This window comes from Stegodyphus dumicola, chromosome X1 (genome assembly GCF_044657685.1).
Source record: "Stegodyphus dumicola isolate Sdum_Otavi_A_Nest chromosome X1, ASM4465768v1".
Classification (NCBI taxonomy): domain Eukaryota; kingdom Metazoa; phylum Arthropoda; class Arachnida; order Araneae; family Eresidae; genus Stegodyphus; species Stegodyphus dumicola.
Genome location: NC_140780.1, coordinates 125,282,885 through 125,307,237, shown reverse-complemented (window position 1 = coordinate 125,307,237; position 24,353 = coordinate 125,282,885). Strand labels below are relative to the sequence as shown.

At 33.9% G+C, this 24,353-nt stretch overlaps 1 protein-coding gene across 4 annotated transcripts in view; it reads right to left on the bottom strand.

Annotated features, from left to right (window-relative positions):
* The window catches only part of Klp3A (kinesin-like protein 3A), a 298,885-nt gene that overhangs the window by 186,270 nt on the left and 88,262 nt on the right, over positions 1-24,353 (bottom strand). For all 4 annotated transcript variants that reach the window (XM_085808353.1, XM_085808352.1, XM_085808354.1 and 1 more), the window contains exon 11: positions 7,604-7,651. In XM_085808353.1, the coding sequence (XP_085664479.1) occupies positions 7,604-7,651 (48 nt within the window). The remainder of the gene's footprint in view (positions 1-7,603; positions 7,652-24,353) is intronic.

The following is a 24,353-nucleotide window of genomic DNA, read 5'->3' as shown; positions in this document are numbered from 1 at the left end:
GAGCCGAAGGCAAGCTAAACACGCAGCGGCAACAAACCTGGGAGACAGACACAGTAGACAGATGTTGCGGGGAAACTACTGTCATTAATGGTTGGAGTTACTGATCTACGATTGGCTATTCTTCAAAACCAGCAACGCACTCATCACGTGATATAGGATGACACAAGTATTCAGCTAATCATCAGATGAACCAGTTGGTTCCGTTTTGCGTACTGGTTCTCCTACTCTGTTTCTGTAAAATCCATAGTTTTTTCCAGACTTTTCGTAGCTCGTAGTTTTTCATGAATTTCCATAGAAACTACAGAGAGTTTGTAGTAGTTGAAGTGTATGCAGATATGATTTTGACATGAACTACTCGAATGTTACCATCTTTTCCTGGGTATAGCTCAATCCCTTTTGCTAGAGCCTACAGCATCTTGTGTTTGTTACCACACTCGATGAGAACTATGTCCCTGATTTTTATCTGTTGAGAAATCGATACTGTAGATGGATGTTACAGTAGCAGCACAAGATATTCACTTCTAAATCTTTCTCAAGAGCTCACATGAATTCTGTAGATGTGTCAGTCTCTTGTTGAAATTAACTTAATTAATGCACAGTTACCCAAGTCAAGAAACTCCCAAAACTGGAATATTGCCTAAAAACAAGGATGGTGTCAAAGGAATGAGATCATCAGAGTCCTCTGACACATAAGTGAGAGGTCTGGCATTCACAGTGTTCCATGGGTATTATAGATTTCTTCTTGTTAAAGAATACAAATGACCTGTTGGATTTTACTGTTTTAGACAAGCTTTCATTAGATAGCAACCTGGTGAGAGCTATTCCGAATATCAGTAGTCATACCACGCCAGACAACAAAGCCTTTAGCCCTGACTGGCAAGCATATGTCAAAGCTCTCAACAACATTCATTACATACTACACGTTACATACAGGGGATGACATTGGCAGCTTGGTAAGAAGGTCTCGCCAAGCAAATTAGAACTGCACATGCACACACCCAAAAAGTGAAGAAAAGCAGATATGTCAGATCTTAAGAGTTGGATGCATTAATTAAGAAAAGAAACGCCGCAAGAAGGTAATTCAAGCGTAACAGAATCATTATGATAAACAACGCTTACACCAGCTGAACAATGCAGTCAAATCTCTTACAAACCTTCAAGCACAACAAAGTTTGATGAATTACCTGAAATCGCTCTCTACAGATAAATCACTGTGGGAAGCCCTACCAAGGTATAAAAAAATGCCACAATAAAATTTCGCTCCTTAAAGGCCCTAGCAGGATCCATTACACTGAAACTAAGAAAGCAAAACTTTTAGCTCAGCATCTGGAATCAGTTTTCCATGAACAAGATTATTGACACTACAACAGAAAACTTAGTAGCGAATTTTCAGTCCACTTTTACAACCAATCCATACACAACAACATTATTCAAGTTATGCCTTCAGAAGTTCTTAGCAACATCAAAAACACCAAGAAAAGCCCAGGAGATGACAGAATGAATAACACCACAGTGAAGATCTTTCCCGTCAAAATCATCTTCATCCTTACAAAAGTTTTCAATGAAGTTCTACGACTAGAGTATTTTCCCAAACCCCTGGAAAACCGTTCGCCAGTTCTAAAAACCTCAGAAACCAGACACCAGACCCAACTCCTACCGACCAATCAGCCTACTGCCCACACTCAAATGCTTGAGGTTGTCCTACTGAAAAGAGTAAACAATTACCTAGAGGAAAAGGATATCATTATACCATACCAGTTTGGATTCAGGAAGAGCCTTTCAACTTCGAATCAGCTTTACCATGTTGTGGAAATGATTTCAGAAGGCATGGTACAGGAGAAAATCACTGGTGGAATATTTACTGATACAGCAAAGGCTTTTGATAGAGTATGGCTGGATATATTCTCATTTACAAAATCCACAGCCTGGGTTTCCCAGGCTACATCACAAACATCAATAAATTTTACCTTACGGGTAGACACTTTGTCGTTCATGTTTCTGGTTCACATTTCACTCACCAGACCATCAGGGCCGGTGTACCACAAGGGTCCCTACTTGGCCCTACTTTACTTAACATCTACGTGAATGACATTCCTACAGTACCTGACACAACACTTGCTATGTATGCTGATGACACAGCAATCCTAGCACAAAGTGCATTTATTCGTCCAGTTGTTGAACACTTACAAGAATACATACATGCATTAGAAATTTGGCTTAAAAATGGAAGAGTGATATAAATGTACAAAAGACTAAAGCCTTCTTATTTGTGAAGAAGACAAAAATAAACTATCACCTGAAGTTATATGGCACAAGTGTCCCATGGTCTAACCAGTCCCTTACCTTAGGGTGATCCTCAACAATTCTCTCACATGGACCCCACATATTAGAAGTGTTATTAAAAAGTTTCATGTGCTTAAAGCTAAACTCTACTCCCTAACTGCTCGAAATAGTGCATTATCCGTAGATAACAAGTTACTTATTTACAAGTCCATTCTGCGTCCATGCTCTGCTATGCTTGCTTAGTCTGGGTGTTTGCGTGGAAATCTAACCGTAAAAAATTGCAAACTGCACAAAATGCTGTTCTAAGGCACTCCAATTAGACAAGCAAGTAATTCAAGTCGTGCTACACTTGTTTTCCCTCTCTCCAAGGGAGCTACTTGTGCTTTGGCTTTCAGTAGAGTCACTTTGACTTCCGAAATATATTGCACTTGCATATGATCCCTGTTAAACATCGGCAAACATATGCAAACTAAAAGATTGTCCTTTATTCAGTGGAACTAATCTGGGAATCTTCATGGATGATAAATAAGGGCAATTCTTTGACCCACTTCAAGAATTTTGTTTTGATATCTTCAGGTAGCTCTGCATCCCAGCTCTTTTGCAAATATGATTTTGGAAGGAGTGTAAAAGGTCAGATAAAACTTATTGTGTCAAAAACTCTGTGTACAGTTGATAGTATGTTTCATCTTGTCACTGAGAGATGAATTAAGTTGATACGGATGTCACAAAATAGCAAATCTTCATATTTATCCCACAGAAGACAAAGTACTTTCAATGGTTTGCCCATTGTAGATTTGTCGCTGTTTAGTTCTGTTTCTTCCCACCCTCTTAAGTCAAAATTAGCACTTGACTGAGTTGATTTTGCGATAAAGTATTCTGCAATTTCATTCGAATTCACTGAAAGAAGGAATTTTTTTTAATTTTGTACCCACTTCCTTCAAAGAAGATTCAAATGATCTAAATGAGAACTGATAACTGCTAATAAAAGAAATGGAATTCATTTTAGTCTGAAGACTACTCTGCAATGGTGAAATTTTCTTGTTTCCTTTTGGCCCGAGTTTTATCACCACAGGAATCATTGGAAATCACAATCATTTCTTTGAACAGATATTTGAAGAAAAGCTTTTCTAATATCCGAGATAATCAATATTTCTCCTTGTCTAAATTCAAGAAGCAATCTAGATTTTGACTATTTGATAGACAGTCATTAAGTGACGGGATATGCAAGGATACTTTTCACTACAATTAGTTGCTTTACTATGGCCTGAGAATAAATCATTCGCTGTAGCCATGGAATGTTCACCCTGGTACCTTTTATCTCTTCTACTTTCTTTCTTTGCACCCAAATCAATTTAAATACAGCTTTTGTGACAAAAATTTTCTGCTCTCCTTCCACTTCATTTTTTAAAGACAATACTACTTGTTTCAATTTCTCAGAGTGAGAATTTTCTGCTGTAATTATCGATGCAGGATTTTTAAGCCAAACTCATGAAATTTCCTCGGGAATGCAGGATTCAATGAGTGGAAGCAGCATTGCAGTATACTTGTCGCTTGTCATTTCTATTGATGCCAATGACCCTTAATACGACTTTAACTTGTCATACAGTTCTGATGTACTGCATTTTTACTCTTGATTAGTAACATTTTTAATATTCAGACCTTATAATTCCTGGATATAGAATTCTACCAACAATTCTTCCCTGCCGAACCTATTTAAATCTTTCTATAACTTTTTCATAATTTTCAGCAGTTGTAGGGAAGCTGTTCACAATATCACACGGTCTCGTACTAGGTACGATCACTTGAACCCCAAAACAGTAACCAAACATTAATTTCAACACAGAATTGTTTTAATTCTATTTCAGGTAATTTGTTTCCATTTATTCAAATTTCGCAGCACACTGCTAATGGATTGTGTCATTTGGTGACTGAAAAATAATTACGTTTCCACTCATATTAAATCTTTTTCTTTGCATTCTTCAACTTTTGACCATTCACTTTCAACTTGACTTGAAGTAAATTCTGAATTTAGTATTTCAGTATCAAACGTATCAAGCTCAACAGATAAACGTTTTAAAGTAACAATTTTCATTTACACAGATTTATCAAGAATTTCCTTTGTTTTTAAAATAATTGTTTTTCTAAAAGAAGTTCTGATGGGTTTTTCATTTCTCAATTAACGATTCCATTTCAATAAAAATAAATTCAATAGAAACCAATAAAATTACCATGACTTTTTTTACCAATCACGTCCGTTGTGAGCAACTGTTCGAGATTTGCGAGAATTAAACCCTTTTCCTTTCTCTTAACAAACTTAAAATAAAATAATTTTACATCTAATATTCCAAAACACTATCTTTATTTTAAAATCCACAGAACAACAACAACGATAAGAAAGTTGCCACTCTTACAGTGTCAAACTATGGATAACAGATAACAAGTGATGCTTGGTTCTAACACGGGGAGGGGGGGGGCAAATGAAGATTTCACGCTCTTTCCTATTTGCCAAAATGCAATGAGCCTTCCAATTTGGTGCCCCCCTGGATGCTGTGCAAGGGAACGCCTAGCTACATTCGACTTCTTAACTATTAATGTCTATCAATGAATGATGCACTGAGTAAAACTATCATGTTCATTGTGATCAGGTTTAATTTTTGACACAAATCCATCATTAATGAATCAAGCTAAAAACTTAATGACATCTTCAGTTCAATGTACTAAATATATGCACAAACAAAACATCTCTCAAAAAATTCTAGCATCAGATTTTTGAATTGTCACTTGTAGTATTTCAAAATGAAGTAATCTGCTTAACTTTAGATAAATAAATTATTCTTATCATAAAACTACACACACATTTGAAACAATGATTACATCTACATGCATGCATGCTCACATTTAGTTCATTATTCTTTCATTTGAATTATAACAAAATGGCTCAAGATTAATTTCAGAATTCAGAACATCAGATCACTGTGTCTTAAATAATAATAATAAAAACTGTACTCGAACACCCACCCCCAAAAAAGGCATACATTATAAAGCAAATCATATGAAATACTGGCACACCAGTAAAAATCTTTTTAGGGAAAAATATTAATTTCCTACTGAATGCAATCACAGTTGAGACTTGTGAATTTATGCAAAGACATTATGAATCACGTTAATTTTTAAAAAAGTACTTTAAAGTAAATATAATTTGAGAATTTATATATTTTTCAAATTAGGAATGCTTATCATAGGCTGTAGAATACTTTTATACCATTGTACGATTAAAAAACCAGCTTTTTAAAATAGAAAACCATAACTTGCATTTTGATTTGTGGAGTGAGATGTGATAACGGAAGCAATCTAAAAATGCTAACTATTGATCGGTACAGAAGCAGAACATTCATTTGAAAAATTAGAGGAATATTTTGAATTTTAACATTTAATTGCGTTTAATATACTTTTGAAATACCTCACAACATGATCTAAGGAGAACAAAACTAAATGTACAATTACTGATCTCTTTTTATTGTAAAATACTAATAGAAATTCCTTCTACTATAAGCTATCAGCGGAAATGCTTGAAAGAAAGAAAAAATGGGGTTTCAACATTTTACACACACATACTTGCATGCATATAAAGCAAGATTCTGAACTGCTATATATTCCAAGTCATAACCCACCTTGATAGGAACCTTCTATAGGAAGAAAGATATTAAATTTGAAAAAATATGGTATTTTCATATCTTAAATATGACTTGTCATGAAATTACTATCAACATGAGAAAAAGCACTTGTAAAACAGTTATGTAGTTGAAAAACGTTTTGGCATGTCTTTAAAATCTGTTATAGTAAGGAGTGTCTTGAAGAGTCATTAAGCTTCAAGACCTAATAGGCTAGAAAAACAGACTATGTAAATATAGTAAAACTGAACTCTAACAAGAGTCATATAAACAAGCTGAAAGAATTTTAGAAATCAATAAAGAGGAACCCTTTATTTTCTTCTTTCTAGGTATTTCTTTCTCCTGATGAGGAGGGACCTTTAGCTGCCCTCGAAATCGATTGAGTGTTTCTATATACTTACGCTAAATACAAGGTTGTTTTTACGATTTTGATTGTCACATTAGCGTGTTTCTCTTCTAGTCTATCAACAATATGTGTTGAAAAAAAGCAAATTTAACGTTTCAGGTTCACATAGCATACATGGGAGGGGGGGGAAGATACTGAGCTTCAATAAAACAAACTTCATACCACTATAAAAAATATGCAGATGTCACATAGCTTGGGGTTGCAAGAGTACCTTGCTGCAGGCAACAACAATAACTAACTACAAAATACTAAAATTCGAATAGTTAGACATTTTAAAATGGAATATGAAGAAAAATTCTCGAAAATGAGTATATTAGCTGATTTTTGACAATTTATCTATATTATGACCTGTATCACATTTACGCATGCAAACTATGACTATTACATAATTAATAAAGTGAGACTAAACTAGTAACCCTCATTCTAGACTTCACTGAAAATTTGTGGGATTAAGTTCAATAACAGTTAAATAAGAGTAATTTGAGTAAATGCTGGTCTACACTGTTATCAAAATTTAGTAGAATTAATTCCTACTAGATTGTAAGAAATCAAATGTTAGGTTATTTGAATAATGCAAAGCCATAAGGGCTATGTGCTAAGAGGAAAGATGCCTTCATGGAAGACGTTCTAGGGGAAACTGGATTGCATTCGTGCAACACATGAGGAAAACCATGAAAACCAACCATGTAGCCAGCATGTTCACCTGGGTTCCAACCCAAAGCAGGTTGAACTACTAGTATTCAGAAGTCTTAACCACTTGAATTTTAGTGAGGCAAGAGAGAAATTAAAGAATAACATTTGCAGAACTACATATAAAATAACGGAAAACACATTTTTAAATATGAAATTAATCAAATCTGCATTTAATTAAAACTTTTATGGACATATGTAATTTGGAAGATTCTTGTTTCAAAATAAAATTTTTTTATTAGTGTTTTTTTTTTTTTTATTTTTTTATTCTGCACTCTTTTGAGTGAGTTTATACTTCACACGGATTTACCTAAAACACACATTGTATTTTCAACAGGCATGAATAGAGGTTAAACTGCTATCAGAGATTACTATAATTTGCATAAAAAGCAAGTGTAGTAGCCAACCTGAATTTTTAAATAAAATGTTGACAGAAGGCATGAATGAGATGCTACAAAATTTTAAAGTTTTTACAAGAAAATAACAATAAATTTTCATACATATATGTGTGTGTGTAGTAGTAAGTTTGAAACCACAAACTTCTGTATATTACCTTAATCTCCATAACTTCAGTTGATCTTATATCTTTACATATTTCTTCCTACAGAAACACAGGTTAGAAAAAAAAAAATCTAAAATAAGTTGCATTTGCATGGATCAAAACATTCAGTCTAAAGTTAAAAATGGTAAAAAAAGGCAAAGTATCTTGTATCTACAAACTTTTAAAAGATTTGCTATTATAATAATGGCACTCATATTATTTAAATATAAAATATTTCTCATAGAATAATAATATGTAAGTTCTTGGGTAAAGAGTAAAATAAAAGCAAGCAAGTTATTCCAAGGCATAAATTATTGTATAAAATTATTTATGATATTATTTAGGCATGTATGAAATAATTTTGCATTACTTCTGTAGAATTTGTTTAAAATAGAGTTGTGTTTTTAGTTACCTTCATAACATACACTGGTTATCATAAATAAAGGAAAAATCATAAAAATCACGATTACTGAAAAAGTTAAATATGGAATTTTATGAAACTTACCCACAATATAAAACACATAGTAAGGTATCAAATAACATAAAAAGAAAATTACCAGACAATTATGGTAGTACAGAAATTAGCACATGTATAAAATGAACAAATTGAAGATGTCAGTTTGCTATAGTAAAAGTACCTTCAATATGGAATATAATCGCCTCTGGAAGCAATACATCACATTCAGCGATGTGTGATGCTTTCAATTATGCGGTCTATCAGTTTCATAGGAAGCGAGAGCCATTGCTCTCGCAAAGCAGTTGCAAGCACTGCAAGGGTCTACAGTGATGGATTGAGAGCAGCTAGACGTCTCCCTTAAGCATCCCAAACGTGCTCGATAGGATTCAAGTCCGGGGATCTCGCTGGCCAGTCCATACACATAATTGTTTCCTGTTGAAGATAATCATATACGATGCGAGCCCTGTGTGGTCTTGCATTGTCATCCTGTAACAGGAAAGCGTCACCTATTGCCCCGGCATATGGGCGCACATAAGCATCAAGGATGTCATCTCTATAAACATGAGCGTTCACGGTTTCCCTTGGAAAAACATGGAGGTCTGTGCGTCCCCCCAAAGAGATGCCACCCCCAAACACAGACATTGCCTCTTCCGTATGCATCTCTTTCACGGATGTTTGATGGATGATAACGGTTTCCAGGTTCTCTCCATATCAAATAACGCCTACTATCGCTTTCTAGACTAAACCTGGACTCATTCATAAAGAGAATAGCCCTCCACTGCTCAGGTGTCCAGTGGACATTGCCCACTGCAAACGGTCCCTCCTATGGTGTGACTTGAGCGGCACACAAATGGTTGTTCGCCTCGCATACAGACCACCTTCGTGAAGCCTTCTACACACTATTGTAGTTCTGCAGGCAAATTGTAGTTCAGAGGCATTTGCAACTCAGAATGAATTTTAAAAATTCAAAGAGTGCCAACAAATACAACCAAAACCTGCTAAAATGAACTTTAAGGGACAAAGTTAGGTTTCTTACATCTAATCTGATAAGGAGGGAAAAAATGCACCACCTCACAAAATAATGTCAAAAATGATCAACAAATCCAGGGAAGAAATTGATTAGCATTGGTTACATCTTCCAAAAGAAGAGAATAAAAATCTCTTAAAAAATTAAGGGACTTAAAATTATTAATACATGCAATTACTAAATTTCTCTTTTGTTGCTCTTTAGCTTCATCATACAATAATAATTCTGTACAATAGATTTTCTAGTATATAAGAAACGGTTTATCATCCTTCTTTGAATTATAAATTTTCACCTAAAATACATATTTATAACTAGCATTTTCCAGATACCAGACTGAAGCTTCTTTGAATAATGAACAATTTCAACAATGATTCTTTAACATTCTCATACTTGGCATTTTTCAAACCTTCCCTACTACCAATTTTTTTTTCCTATGAGCAGAAATTATTTGTTTACAGATACAGTTTGTACAGTGCGGATTCCTGATATTTCCACACTGTACAAACTGTATCCCACAAGACATTGATTGGCTGCTGTATAATTTGGGAAGTTCTGTGGTTTCTCCAATCTAAGCTTGTCTTCTATATATTTTGTTACGGCTGACAAGCAGTGACCTTGATCAAGGCAGATGTTTATGGCTTTCTCTGTTCATAACATATAATTCTAGCATGTGCTGCAGCAGAATTTCTTTACTGCAGAATAGAGAAGTTCATTTTTGTCATATTATTAACATAATATGCCATACATATGTCATATTATTTACATAATATAGAAGAATAGAGAAGTTCATTTTTGTCATATTTTTTACAAAGTTCATTTTTGTCATTATTTAAAAAGGGAGGGGAATGCTAGTCAGATTGTTCACAAAACTTGTGCTGTATATGATCAAAATGTTAATGATGATCACACAATTTGAAGGTGGTTTCAAATCAGTTCGATGGTAGTCAGTGCAGAAACTTCAGCCTCAAAGATGATGCCTGGTCAGGATAACCATACTCTGTAAATAAGAACCTATTAAAAGAAGCTGTTGATGAAAATCCATATCTTATGGTTAGGAACCATCAAACAAACTATATACTTCAAAAAGTACAGTACATGATCATTTGAAGAAGATTGGGTACGTAAAGCTACTAAGATGTATGCTTTAACAGAGCAGAATTTGCTTGCTCGGGGTTCAGCATGCGATTCTTTGCTGAAGACAAATAACGAAGCTCCTTATTTTAGATCAGCAATACTACAAGAAAAAGATTGCGGGATAAGCCAAGAACAAACTCTCTTAGTAACATCAGAGGGGGCTGTATTCCAAAAATGTAATACTTCATCTATGATGGGACTATAAGGAAATGGTAACTATGAGCTGTTGCCACCAAAAATAACATACAATAAATCTTAAAAAATACTTTTTCCAAATGACAGGTTTTAAAAGCAGAAACTGAAGCAAAGTGCTTAGAACTAACCAATCGCTGAGGCCTCCTCTATGAAACTGTTTGGCCCTACAATTTGAAGAATGATTGATAGATTTTAGCAGATAAGTATGGCTGAGATGTTTTGCATTGGCTCACGATATACAGACTTTGCATCCTCAGATTTTCAGGTCACATAAAATTCTCTGAACGGCCTGGAGTTCACTTTTTTTGGAGACTGTCAAACAGCACTTTGATAGCCTCTTTACAAATAAACTTAATGACTTTCAGAAAAAATAATTTTCTAGTTGCCAGAGAGCTGACAAAAGGCCATAGAACAAAATGGTGCTTATGTGATTCAAATTTTCTCATGTTTCTGTACTTTCGTACTTTTTTATTTGTATTTATCATTACAAAATTACAGAACTTTTTAGAGGTCCCAATATGTCCATTTTGTATTATTCAAACAAGATTATTTATTATCTGCATTTTTCAAATTCACCTTACTTTCAATGCAGAATGTTGTACATTTCTTACACAGCATAGAGATGAATTTTAGACTCTAAAAATTTGCTCAGTATACAATGAAGAGGGGAAGGTAAAAGAGTATGTGATATTATAAATATAAGGAATAAGGAAAAAATATATAAATATTTTATTCTTCTGGAATAATAAAAAATGAAGATGATTTCATCACTAATCTGTCCTACCCAACATCCAATGAGAATGCATTTATTTTCCACATTTCAAGATACATATGTTTACAAAGCAAAAGTGCAATAGCCCTTTTAAAGAATATCCTAAATCTTGCAAAAGATCTAAAGAATGCAACACCTTCCATTCAAATGACAAAACTTCAATCCTTTTACAAAACTAATTAATAGAGATAAAAAATTTCCATCCCTTAAAAGATAAATTATTAGTACAACTACAAGATCATAAGAAATTTTTCACCACTTCCACTGTCCCTGAATAGCAAAATGTTCTATCACAGTAACAGTAATGGACAGATTTGTCCGAGAGCTCAATCAAGGAACTTGAATTGAAAAAAAACTTATTTATGTTTTTTGAATCAATGTTCACAGACAGAACATGGCATTTTATTGCCTTCTGGTTCTCCAATGAAATTGGTGCTAATCTGCCCTGCACAGAGTTTGTACAGAACACTGAAAGGTAGGGTGAAGATAAGAACAGTCATATAAAACTGTTTTCAACTATTCTAACACAGATTATTTTTAATTCAGTTAACACTTGCAGAAGTCTTGAAATTTTCTTGCAAAATTTGAGAGAGAGAAGTTTATTTGAAGATATTCTAGAGTTTACTACATCCAATTTTAATACATTTTAAGATGAATAAAAATATTAAGTATACAGAAAATTGGATTGAACCAAAATTTTTGTAATAATCAGGGGGCTTATTACAAACAGGGTTTGCTAGAGTGGAGTTTGACTGTTCTATCATTTTACATGAGCACATATGAAAACCAAATAAACTTTTTTTTTTTAGTTACCTATACGTACTCCTCAATTTGCATGGATCAAAACTGAGTTGACTTTTCACCAAGCCTTTTTTTAATGCTGCTTTCTATGTTAAATCATGATTCTTCAATAAATACTTGTCTGAATCTTGCATCTAAACGACCTTTGTTAATGCAGATTTGTTTCGATGAAATGAATTAATTTATAAAAGCTAGTAACAAAATATAAACTTCTGCATATAAGTTTTCATTTATGCTATTTAATTCTCAGTGCTTTTAGTCTATGAAAAGATACATTTAATCTTTACAGAGACTTAACAGTTATTTTTACTTTCTTCTTAAAATATACTCATATAGATTAAATTAAAGGGACAAGTAATTTTATTAATTTTTTTTTAAGACATAGCTACATTTAAGGTGAAATTGTAATACATCTGTTTACTGAAAAAAGTACACTGCAGGCAATATCGTCTTACAGACACTGATCTATCATGAAATTACATTACTTAATTAGTATGATAGTTACATGTATTTTGCTTGAATGTCAGGATTATGTTATCTTATACAAATTAAAATACTACAAAATAGCAAATATTTATTAGTGTATAAGTGTTAAGAAAATCTTAGCAGCTGATATTATTCCCTGGCACTAATTCAAGCATTGATAATTCATTGCAGCTGTAATTTCTATTCCTAAGACTGAACTCCATTAAAAGAGGAAGATAAAGATATAGAAGCAAGATAAAATGTGGTTAGTGAACTAACTGCCTCAAAACTAAGATCTAACATGTTGTATAATTTCCAGTCTAAAGTCTTTCAACTATGTTTTACAATTATAAACTGTGGATTAAAGGAACTGATAACAGTATAATACAGAACAGAAGTAACACGACAGTACAAAACAAAAGATGATAATAAGTTAAAACACTACAAAAGTTTGTTGCATTTAGAAGATGAAATGGATTTAGAAAATCATAAAAAGGATCTGTGTTATTTATTTTGGCAAGCCACTCAAGGGTTACCAGTCTTAGGAATGTCTTTCCAGAGAATATTTTAACGGTTGGTTTAACAACTTGATTATGGCATAGTGCACACAGCCTACCTGCCCAGGCTTCTTAAGGGAAACCTGCCTCATACAAATAACCAGGTGAGGGACAGAATAAAACTACTACTATAACTATCATTTACTCATTGGTGAGAACTGAAAAAGATGGTGGTAGAAAGCCTTCTAGTATGAATTTACCTTTCCTTGCTGTGACTACAACAGTGTAACATTCAAACAAAACAGGAATGCAATAGGCTATACAGGGTTCGTAGTCACATTTTAGTTAAAAAAATAAGCACTTGCAAGCACATTTTAAGAAAACAAAAATTAAGCACCTGTTTAATTACATATATACACAATTGCATAACCTTAAAATAAAAATGAGATTTAACCATAATTCAAAATCCAAGAAATTCAGTATTTAAAGAGAGAATCAGCATTACTCAACCATGGGAAACAATTACAATTATTTCTTAATTGCAAATAACAGTTCAATTTATAGAACAAGTTAACAATGAGAGGGGGGAAAGAACCCTATGCAAAACTAAACTATATTACAAGATTTAATGATGAAATATCAATTTAAGGAAAATAAATAATAATAAACTGTATTTATTATATTCATACAAAGTACTTTACAACATAAAAAAAGGAAACAAGAAAAAAGATTCATGCTTATTAATTAAATTTTAATTTAATGATTTATGCTTATTAATTAGTAATATTACTTTTATTTATGATTTTTCTTTTCTTTCTTGTCATTAATGTCTGAATCCAAATCTCTTAGAGAGTTTGTTTTTCAAAAATAGTTTTTAACATTTCATTAGATTTATTTAAAAGATTAAAGTCTTTTGTAACTTCAGCATTTTCAGCAAGTTCATTTGCTTTATTTTCAAGCACTTCTCTTTCTAAAAGAGTTTTTCTTTCTTTTAAGACCTTTTAATTTAACACAAAAAAGTTTACTTATGATCCATGTGACACTTTAAAGCAGACTCTCTCATACTTGCTATGCTGATTTCAGTTTTACACCAGGAACACATGGCCTTGCGATTATATTCGCTTTGTTTAAGCCATTCAAAATATTCTTTCTTAGAAAGCCAATCTGTGTTAAAAACACACTTACACATTTTTAAAGTTTAGCTATACTTCAGCATTTACTGCAAATATATTATCAATATTCATACATATCATCATGGGATTTGGAACTGTGAAATATACCCCTTTCGCAACTCTTTGACCAATAGAACGACATGGACCTGTCTCTACTCTTGCGAATCAAAGGTTATGTTAATGCGGAGAAAGCTATTTCTGGAAGTATGATTCAAAATCTGACGCTCCAGAAAAGAAAGAAAAATTGTTTATTTAGTTGCGTTTTGATGTGGGGGGGGGGAAGGGAGGAGCACTAAAAAAAATAAATAAGTGCTTTAGAGGAAAAGTAAGCATCTATAAGGGCTTTTATAATTTATTTTCAAATATAAGGACTTATAAAGCACTTGTAAGGACTGCTACGAACCCTGCTATAAAAGGAATGTTCAACCTTTTCACGTGAAGAGATCTATTAACAACTTGCAGCTGTATTCCAATAAAAATAAAATTATTAGAAATTTAGATGCTACACATGCACATATTTTGAAAAGGAGAATGAAATTCCATGTGTCTTTAATTTATTCTCTAAAATAAATGCAATAAAAGCTAAAAGACTAGAATCAGAACATGAAGTTATACATCATAAATTTCTCATAGCAATTCACTTTTCATTATCAGGTCTGAATCTGAGCCCAATGAGGTCTGGAATAACCCCATTTAATGCCAAGCAGTATTTTCTTACCACCAATTTGCATACATGTTGTTGTTACTTATGGTCACTTGTCTGACGTAGTCAGCCCAAGCCCACGAAATTTTTTGTGGCAAGGAGCCCAAGATTAAGCCTGTCGTTGGCAAGAGCCTTGAGCTTCTTACAGGTGACAGTACGATTTGACTCAATCCCGCCCCAAATTTTGATGGAGAGCACCCGGGGAGAGGGGAGGGTCTGAGGGACTTCCACCCCTCTCCCCTTTCAACAAACCACACTAAAAGACTGTCGGCTCATCGCATATTTAGACTGCCGCCACTATACATTTACAAAATCCATGCCTTCTCCGGGATTTGAACCCGGGCCCTTCGGCGTGGCAGTCAGGGACACTAGCCACTATGCCGGTTGAGTTGGTTTATTTTATATCTTGTGTGTATGTATTTGTTCACCACTTGAGACCTATTGATTCAAAATTACCTTGATAACACTGATTAAGTTAGACTTGAATTTATTGTGCATGAATCTCTTCAATATTTAAATTTAAAAAAAAATTCTATATCTCAAATAAGTTACTTTCTAAAATATATTGAAATTTTCAACTATGTTCGATTTGGGGTTAGGCATCAGCCTAGGCACCCACGTGTATCAAACACCATTCCACAAGAAGAGAACAGTTGAATGTTGTCTGATTTAATGATAAGAGTAGTTCAAAATTTTATGGAACCACTGATCAGGTGTTCTTCTTCATAAGCAGCCCTGTTCCCATGCAATGCTCCTTTGCACAGCTCACATTAGCAAGAGGAGAAAAAGGAGACATGAAAGAGTTTCGTGTTTAGGGCCCGTTCAGAAGACCACCGTCTTCCTTCCCTTTACACTTAAGCCTCTGTGAACAATCACGTCAACAAACTGGCTGATCTCTAATACTGTTTACACATTTTTAACTTTGTTTACTGTTGTTAATTTCCTAATCGGTACTTTCACAACTGTGGCACTTTCGTAATGGTTCCTGAAAAATATATGCTTTTTAATTATCATTATTATTTTATAAGCTTTTATTTAGCTCACTTTTGGTGCTTGTTGCTATGGTTAAAAGATGGTCACCGATTTTTAAACTGCTTCCCGATAAAATATAGAACTCAAACTTTGTACATACACTGGTGTGCAAAAATTAAGGACGAGACTTTTTTTCAATATAACTGTGTACAAAAGCTTTCCAAATCAACACATTTAATACCGTAAGATCCCCAATACTTAAGGACATGAGTAATGTAAGCAACACTTACTAAAAGAGAAATCAGAGGGATAAAAAGAAGCTTTATTGAAAAATGTAGCATGGAGCGCAATGCGACTGAAGGCCAAAACATCCCTGTGATGGGTGTCCAGCAAGAAACATCCGGTCTTTAATAGAGGATATGATCTCCCCTGACTGCTAGGCAGGTTTCACAGCGTCTGCCCATGCTGAGAATGAGGGTATCAATGAGTTGTTGAGGCATTGCTGCCCATTCGTCTTGCAACGCCAATCGAAGCTCTGGAATCGTTACTGGTGGTAAGGTACGAGCTGCCAAGCGTCTGCCTAGAAAATCCCATACATGCTCGATGGGATTGAGATCCGGAGATCGTGCCGGCCAATCCATACATTCAATATCTTCACTCTCTAAGAGCTGTTCGGCAGCTACTGTGCGATGACATGGTGCACTGTCGTCCATGAAAAGGAATTGCGGACCCATAGCGCCTCTAAAAAGACGCACATATGGAAGAAGAATCTCGTTACAATAACGGGTCTCGTTGACTGAACCTGCGTCGAAGATGTGAAGGTCTGTACGACTACCAAGCACGATGCCTCCCCAAACGAGAACACCGCCACCCCCATACCTGTCCCTTTCAATGATGTTCGAGGGATGATTGCGGCTTCCCCGCTCTCTCCAGATGAGTATGCGATGAGAATCGCTACTCAGACTGAATCTGCTCTCATCTGTAAAGAGTACTCGTCCCCATTCATTGTCTCTCCAATTCCGGTGTTTCCGGCACCACAGAGAACGCCTTCTCCGATGAGCAGGCGTTAGAGGTACACACCGTACAGGGCGTTGTGCAAACAGGCCACCACCATGCAGTCTTCTGGCCATGGTAAAACGCGATATCGGTCATCCAGTCGCCTGTGTAGTGTGTCTAGCGATTTCTCCCGCTGTCTGCCGCCTGTTTCTTCTGGCTTGTAAGGCAATATACCGGTCATCTGCGGGTGTGGTTCCTCGTGGACGACCACTAAACCCCTGGATAGCTGTTCCTGTAGTTTGAAATTGTCTCCAAAGTCGTGAAACGATGCTGTGAGCAATTCCGAACTGTACAGCCACACTTGTCACACTGCGGCCTTCCTCCAACTTCCCAATGATTCGACCTCGGGTAAAAGCATCCAGATGTCGTCTAACAGATTGATTATTCGCCATTTCTCACTGAGGCAGGAACTCGGTGTGATTTTAACTGCTATACGGCATACAATCTCTTTGCCAGAAATACTGATCTTACACCGACAACATGCTTTATACTACTCAGACACTCCCCCATTACGTCTACCTGCATATCTGCGCATGTGCTACCGTACATCACCTTACTTAATCTCCTGATTGGTCTTTCTGTCCGCTCTGCCTCTTCGTTCAGCTGATATGCTAATTTTTCGACTTCGTCCTTAATTTTTGCACACCAGTGTACACTGCTTGTGGATGTGGTGTCCCGATTTTGATTTTTAGAGGATTAGAATTTTTGTAAATATTAACAAATAAACTGAGAATCTCAGAATATTATTGTTTGAAGAATAAGACACAGTGGAGGAAAAAAATTAAATGAAATTTTTAGTGTAAATTTTTTTATATATTTTGGAAGAATTTTTGAAAATCACTCATATTTTTAGACTTTTTGATGCCCATTAATTTTAAAATTTCATATCTAAAATATATCGATTACAAACTTCCGAAATTTTCACAGCTTATAAAACACTTTTGGCATTTAAAATAATGATAAAGGAAATTAATTGAAACATTTTTTTTCCTTTTTAAAAGATATCCAATGAAGCAGAATGTGAAGTATTAGTTCTTGGGCATCAATTCAAAACATGGGTTTCAAAGTAATAATCTCATTACACCATGCTATTTTTATGACATTATTTATACTATATAAGTTATTATTGTTGCCAGTTGTTAGTTCAGCGTGAGATTGGAGATATTTTTGAGGTAGCCTTTCTCTTAAGATGCGCTTTCTATCGCGTTGTGTTTAACATTCTTATAGTTTGAAGCATATCTACTGATTATACTTAGTGATATTTTAAACACTCGTACAAGTATTTCTGTGGAAAATTCCAGAAATTTGAAGTGTTTCTGTTGCTAAAACAAATTTAATTAAGCTATCATCGGATTTAAGTGCAATGATAATCATTTACGAACTATTATCAATCTATTTATAAACCCGTAGGCACGCAACAATATAACAATTATTTCATGTACTGAAATTGTTTTGAACATGTTTTACAAAACAAAAACAGGTAAAGAAAAATTCTGCTTGCGTTTTATGATTTTTTTGCAATCTTTTTGGCCAGATAAGGTTTTAAGTAAAGGTTTGTAATTTATATTTATACTTACCAATTGAATAAGTAGCACTAGGTTTTATTTATATATATATATATATGTGCGTACTGAAATTCAGTAATAAAGGTTTAAAGAAATTTGAAATGATTTAATGTCTATTTAGACAGATTATATTCCTTAAACTGCAAATGCAAACTGAGAAATCCTTTCACTTAAAATCCTATAACATACACAGGTGTGGACTAAATTATTTATTATTTTTACTGCTTATTTAAAATTACATACTTTATAGAAACAAGGATGGGTTTTGCAAAATATTGAAAAGAAAAAGTATTTGAAATGAAAATGTGACTAAGATCATATTTGTTTCAAATATTTTACATAAAATGTGTTTTTATTTTTTCCTCAAAAACTAATTCATTAATTGCAAAATTGTTCCTTTAAGATATTAAGAATAATAAATACAATAAAAAATCTGGAGGGGGGGACATTGAGAATTTTAGATGAAAGACATTTTAATTGTTAAATTCTTCTTCAAAAATTTAAATAAAAATAATTACTAACAAAAAAATTTTTTCAGCTATATTTAAGAAAAATAATTTTGTCTTATTATTGTCCATTTAATAATATTCATGAAAAGTAGACGAAAATTCTTAAATAATAATAAAAAAATCATTCAAAAGGTATCGAGTCCCTCGTCGTGTTGAAACCCATATGCACTTGTCTTAACTTTAGTTTGAATTTGAATGGTATTTCTGGAATACCCAGCATCAGATAACCTTGTCCATATTTGCTTATAAATTTCCATATCTTGTACAGTTCCATCTAAATTTTGGGAGGATGCTATGACATCCCTAGACATCTATCAACGCGATTGTTTCGCTGACAGTCCAGAGAGCAGTAACTAAAATTAAGTGAACCGCACAATCGCGCAGTGTAGTATGGGAAATATTATCCTCATTTGCCCTCCTCCTGAGAGGTAGGAGCAAATTCTACCTCCAATTCGGAGAAGCCATTAATGCTTGTTCGCCATGTGAATGGGGCACGTTGGAAGAACCGGTTTTCCTTGCCGGTCGAAGCTGCTCTTGTGAACGAGGTTTATAAGTCTTGGACAGTTTCCACGGCTACATCACGGAAGCTGGTGTATGCATATATATATATAGAGAGAGAGAGAGAGAGATAAAGTAATAACACTCTTCCTGTCATTATTCCAAGACTTACACCATTTTTGCAAACTTTGGAGGTATTAAATAAACAAATCATTCAAAGACTACCTCTAAAAGATTTATTACAGGGTCACAAAATTTTACTAGAACCAGAAAAACTCAGAGACCATCCACTGAGCCAAATTTTTCATGGATTTTAGGTGCACGAGATCTGACTGATAAAGAAATAATTGTGAAGAGTTTAAAGAAAACAAGTGCATGCAAGATTCTCAATAGTTCAGATGATAATTGCACATAGGAAGACAGACAACGCAAACAGCAATTCTAGTAACTCTGAATGACTTGAGATTCAAGTTACTGGGAAGTAAAAATGAAGCTACTTTATTAAATATTGTAATTCACATTGGAATGCAGGTTTCTTTTAAAGAAATAATATAGTAATAATTGCCAGTAGTTTATTTATGAATACTTTTTAATTTTTCATGTTCTTACTGTAACCAAATATTTCAGATATTAAATTATTCCCAAAGTTTTCTCCTCTCAGTTTACAGACAATTAAACTAGTAAAAAAAGGGGGGAAAGCAAGTACAGTATACACATACACTGCATAACAGCTGCTACTTATTATAGCCATGTTAGACAGAGTGATTTTACTTTATGCCTACATCAACTGCACCGGCACTGATATGCATGAAAAACAGGTAATTTACCACTAACAATATGTTTGGGCAACTGCAAATGGTGGTACTATTTCAAGGTGTTGAGAATGGATAGACTGCTTATCCAATTTATCCTTATGAACCTTTTTCACCAAACAATATTTATTTAGTTACACATGCCATGATACATAGCCAACCAGAAAAAAGAAAAGGGGGGGGGAAATAGAGCACTTGCCTAGATACTGATACATTTACAATATAGTTACAGCTACAATTAATGTCATACAAGGAAATTCTACAGTAAGGGGAAGATTCTCTTTCACAGAATTACTGCAAGACTATCATTCATCTATATTTTTTGTCTCTAAAATTTATACCACAACGTAAGGTGTATCTAATTAAAAAAATACGGAGCCAATATTTCATTACATAAAAAATTTAATTTTATGTTCTTAGGCTAACTTCATTTTGTAATTTTCTTACACTTCTATATTGATTAAATCTTGTGTCAACAGCAGCTTTCACTCACTGAAACAGATGGAAATAAAATTTATAATTAACACACATATTATTGAGTGGATACCCTTAGAAAGGTTACATTTATTGATGTAAAACAAAATTAAAAACAAAGAGTAATTGATTAAACATTGGTTAAACCTTCCAAAAAATTCTATAAATGCCCACAAGTACATCAAGACAATTCAGATTAAATCAAATTTAGTAAGAAAAATGAGTGAGGAAACAAGTGAAGATGAAAATCATTAGGGGTGGAGGAATGAAATATTCACAATTTGTTTCATTAATTCAATAAACTTCATTTATTGCTGGGAAACATTTTCTTTAGAGAAAAGGCTAAAAATTTAAAACTGGGCGATTCGAGGTAAAAGCAGGAGAAGCAGCCATGGCATTGTCATATCAATAAAGGTTTTAGTTATTTCATTTTCATTTAGCATTTCCTCACATATTCCATTAATCAAAACATTTATACAGTCCTTTTCCATAAAAACAATACCACTTGGTGCCTTTTATTTTTGACAGACTTCCTAACTGTAAGGTCTCACAAGTTTGGTGTGACCTTTTTCCCTGATGCAATCATACTTTTCATCTAATCAGTTTTCTTTCTCTGAAATTCAAATGGATAGTTCAAGTTAGGAATTTGCCAAGACATAAACAACCTGCTGCTCTATTTCTTCAAGAAAAAGGTATTTTGCACAAAGAAACGTTTGTGTCAGAAAACAACAATTCCATTAAAATGCTACTTGAAGTCAAATTGGAGATATTTCTTAGATTTAAAACCACACTATGGATTTCCTCATTCCATTAATCGATTGATGACTGGAGAATTGTCATTGCAATAAGAATAGCTACATCATCTCAACTTAGCATTTCTTCACATATTCTATTAAATGCAAATTTTTGATTTTTACTAGAGATACACAAAAACCTGTAAATCTGTACCTCAAAATTAATTTAAAAGGTTGATCATCATGAAATTCAGTAGCTGCCTATAAATTACACCAAGAATTATAAAAAAAATTTGCAAACATGTCCTCTCATAATCTTGTAAATGCTCCACATAGCACCAGGCCTCATATTAAAATATCTCAAGAATTCTTGTATGAGTTTAAAAAGACTGCTTTATATCTGCATTTCAGCACGTGGAAATTTCTGTTACCCATAGGCTGTATGATAGATGTATGGTTTTCACATATTCGTTTATCTTGCATAATTTTGATTGAGATGAATAATAATAGATAAAATGCAGTACAGTCAAAAGTCTTTAATCCGGACCTCAAAGCTACAAACTTTCTGTGCATGCGCATAATACGTTTACGCATGCGTGTTTAATGTACAACAGACGGTATAAGTTAAGCTAAAATTATCTAATTTTCTATTTCAGTTAATGTTGCAGATTGCGTTGTTCCTTAATCTTTGAATTGGATCCGGCTTATTATTTTTTGCAGACTGTTAGAGCAATTTTATAAAAGTAAGCTTGAACTTTCAATTATGTCAAAAAGAATTTCCGATTCTGGAGCTGCCAAAGGATCTACAAAGTGAAAGCATGTTTCGATGTGCATCAAACAAAAAGTGGAATTGCTGCAAAAAATGGATAAAGGCATATCCTTTGTTTCTCTAACCACTCCGAAATCTGTTTATCAATTTCACGCTGCTCTACATGGGGGGGGGGGGCGCACAATGAACTGGAAGTTGATCTGTCAGCACTATCCTTATCTTCAGGGCAGATGTTTTTATTTAATTCAGCTTATAATTCGTTACTAAATGTAGTATTTCATCTCAATGTACTCCATCTTTGATATGATTTAAATCAAATTCTTCGTCATTATAAATATCACGAATACACATCGAATAGTTTTCTGGTTGCAATTTTCTAATTTCGACTACGCATAATGTATGCCTTACGCATGCGCACATTGAAAGAAATGTTTAATAAAGTAAACAAATAAATATTAAGCTTTTTTTTTTTTTTTTGTAAATTTTGATACCCTTTAGATTATAATTGCTCTTTATTTCATAAATAACGGTTTCATATTTTTAATCTTATAATTTCTGCATGCCATCTTACCAGATTTAAACCGATGATCTATAATCCCGAAAAATCGATAATCCGGAATCACCGAAGTCCCGATGAGTCCGGATTAAAGACTTTTGACTGTAATAAGCTGTTCAAAGCAGAAAATTAGCGAACAGAGCAATTTAGATTACTAGCTTGGCTAACATTCAACAGAATGCAATTCTTCCTTCTTTCTTCTGCAATGGGAGAAGGGGAAGAAAAAAATAACATTTTAATCCAAACAAACATGGATTTTTTGGGCTTCACTTGCTGGGCATAGGTCTAGATAATCAATCAAATTTTATTAAAATCTCCTGCTATTACTTATGGAAATATGGTACATAACCCTTGAACTGCTTCTGTATTAGGCAGGAGAGTCGGATGTTATCAACAAGCTCCCCAAAAGAGGAAGAAAAACAAACTCGGTTTGCACATCAGAAGCCTCACTCTGAAAGTACAAACTTTAAAACGAAGTTTCTTTTAAACCCCCTACACTGAACTCGCAAGGCAGGGTACTCATTCCTGGGCGCACAGAGCCCAGGAATCCAAAGGGGACTATGGAACTATTGAATGTGTTAATGGCCATCATGTTACTCATTCGAATGGCCAAAGTCACCTATCATCTAAGACAGCATAGGCTGCCCTTTCTGAAAGAAGGAGCTCGGTTTGCATATTTTATACTTTGCAAAGAGAGCTGATGGTCACAACTTTATCACAGATAATTACAAAAAATGTTTTATATTTAGAAGAATATTTCAAAATAAACAACCATCAAGTACAATACATGCATCACAGTGATGATGAAGTGATAGCTATACCTTTGGATGATGCCTGGCTTGTTATGTACTTCTGCAGCAGTAATGCCATTTCTGGCAAAAATAGTCTTCAAGACATTTAATGTGCATCTCATAAACAAAATCTGCCATTGTTGTGATGCATATACTGCAGTTATTGGTTATTCATACGAAAAATTCTTTTAAAAATGAAACATTATTTTTGTAAATATCTGTGTTTAAGCAATATTTCATTTTCCATGTTCTTCAAGTTTGCTGCATCTCTACATTCACATTTCATATGCAACCACTCGCTGCTTTACAAAAATTGATATTTTTGCAACTCGTTCCCACCCTTTAAACCTGTAACCATCAGTCCCATCACACTTTTCATATTTGTATAAATCAAGATTTGCAAGACATATAACAATCTTTTATGAATTCCTAATTCAATAAATGTAAACCTGTGATTATTTCTTAGCGTCAGAACTTAAAAATTTCTAAGAAAGATCATTTCACTGTAATACTTTTTTAAGGCAACCACATAACAAATTTTATCCTGACCCAGAAGTTAGCATATTTTCTGGCAGTTTCAGAATATACCAGGCATGGCAAACTGCAGCTTGTCAGCCACTTGTCTGATTTGGCTTTTCAAATGTGATTTATTTATTGCAAACAATAGTTTAATTCAAAATGCAATTGCATTTTGAAATAGAAATTATGCAATGAGACATTTTCTTTATGAACCCTTAATTTAGTTTCTTAAATAATAATATATATGTAATAATTTCATAAATTAATCAACTTTAAACTGTTTA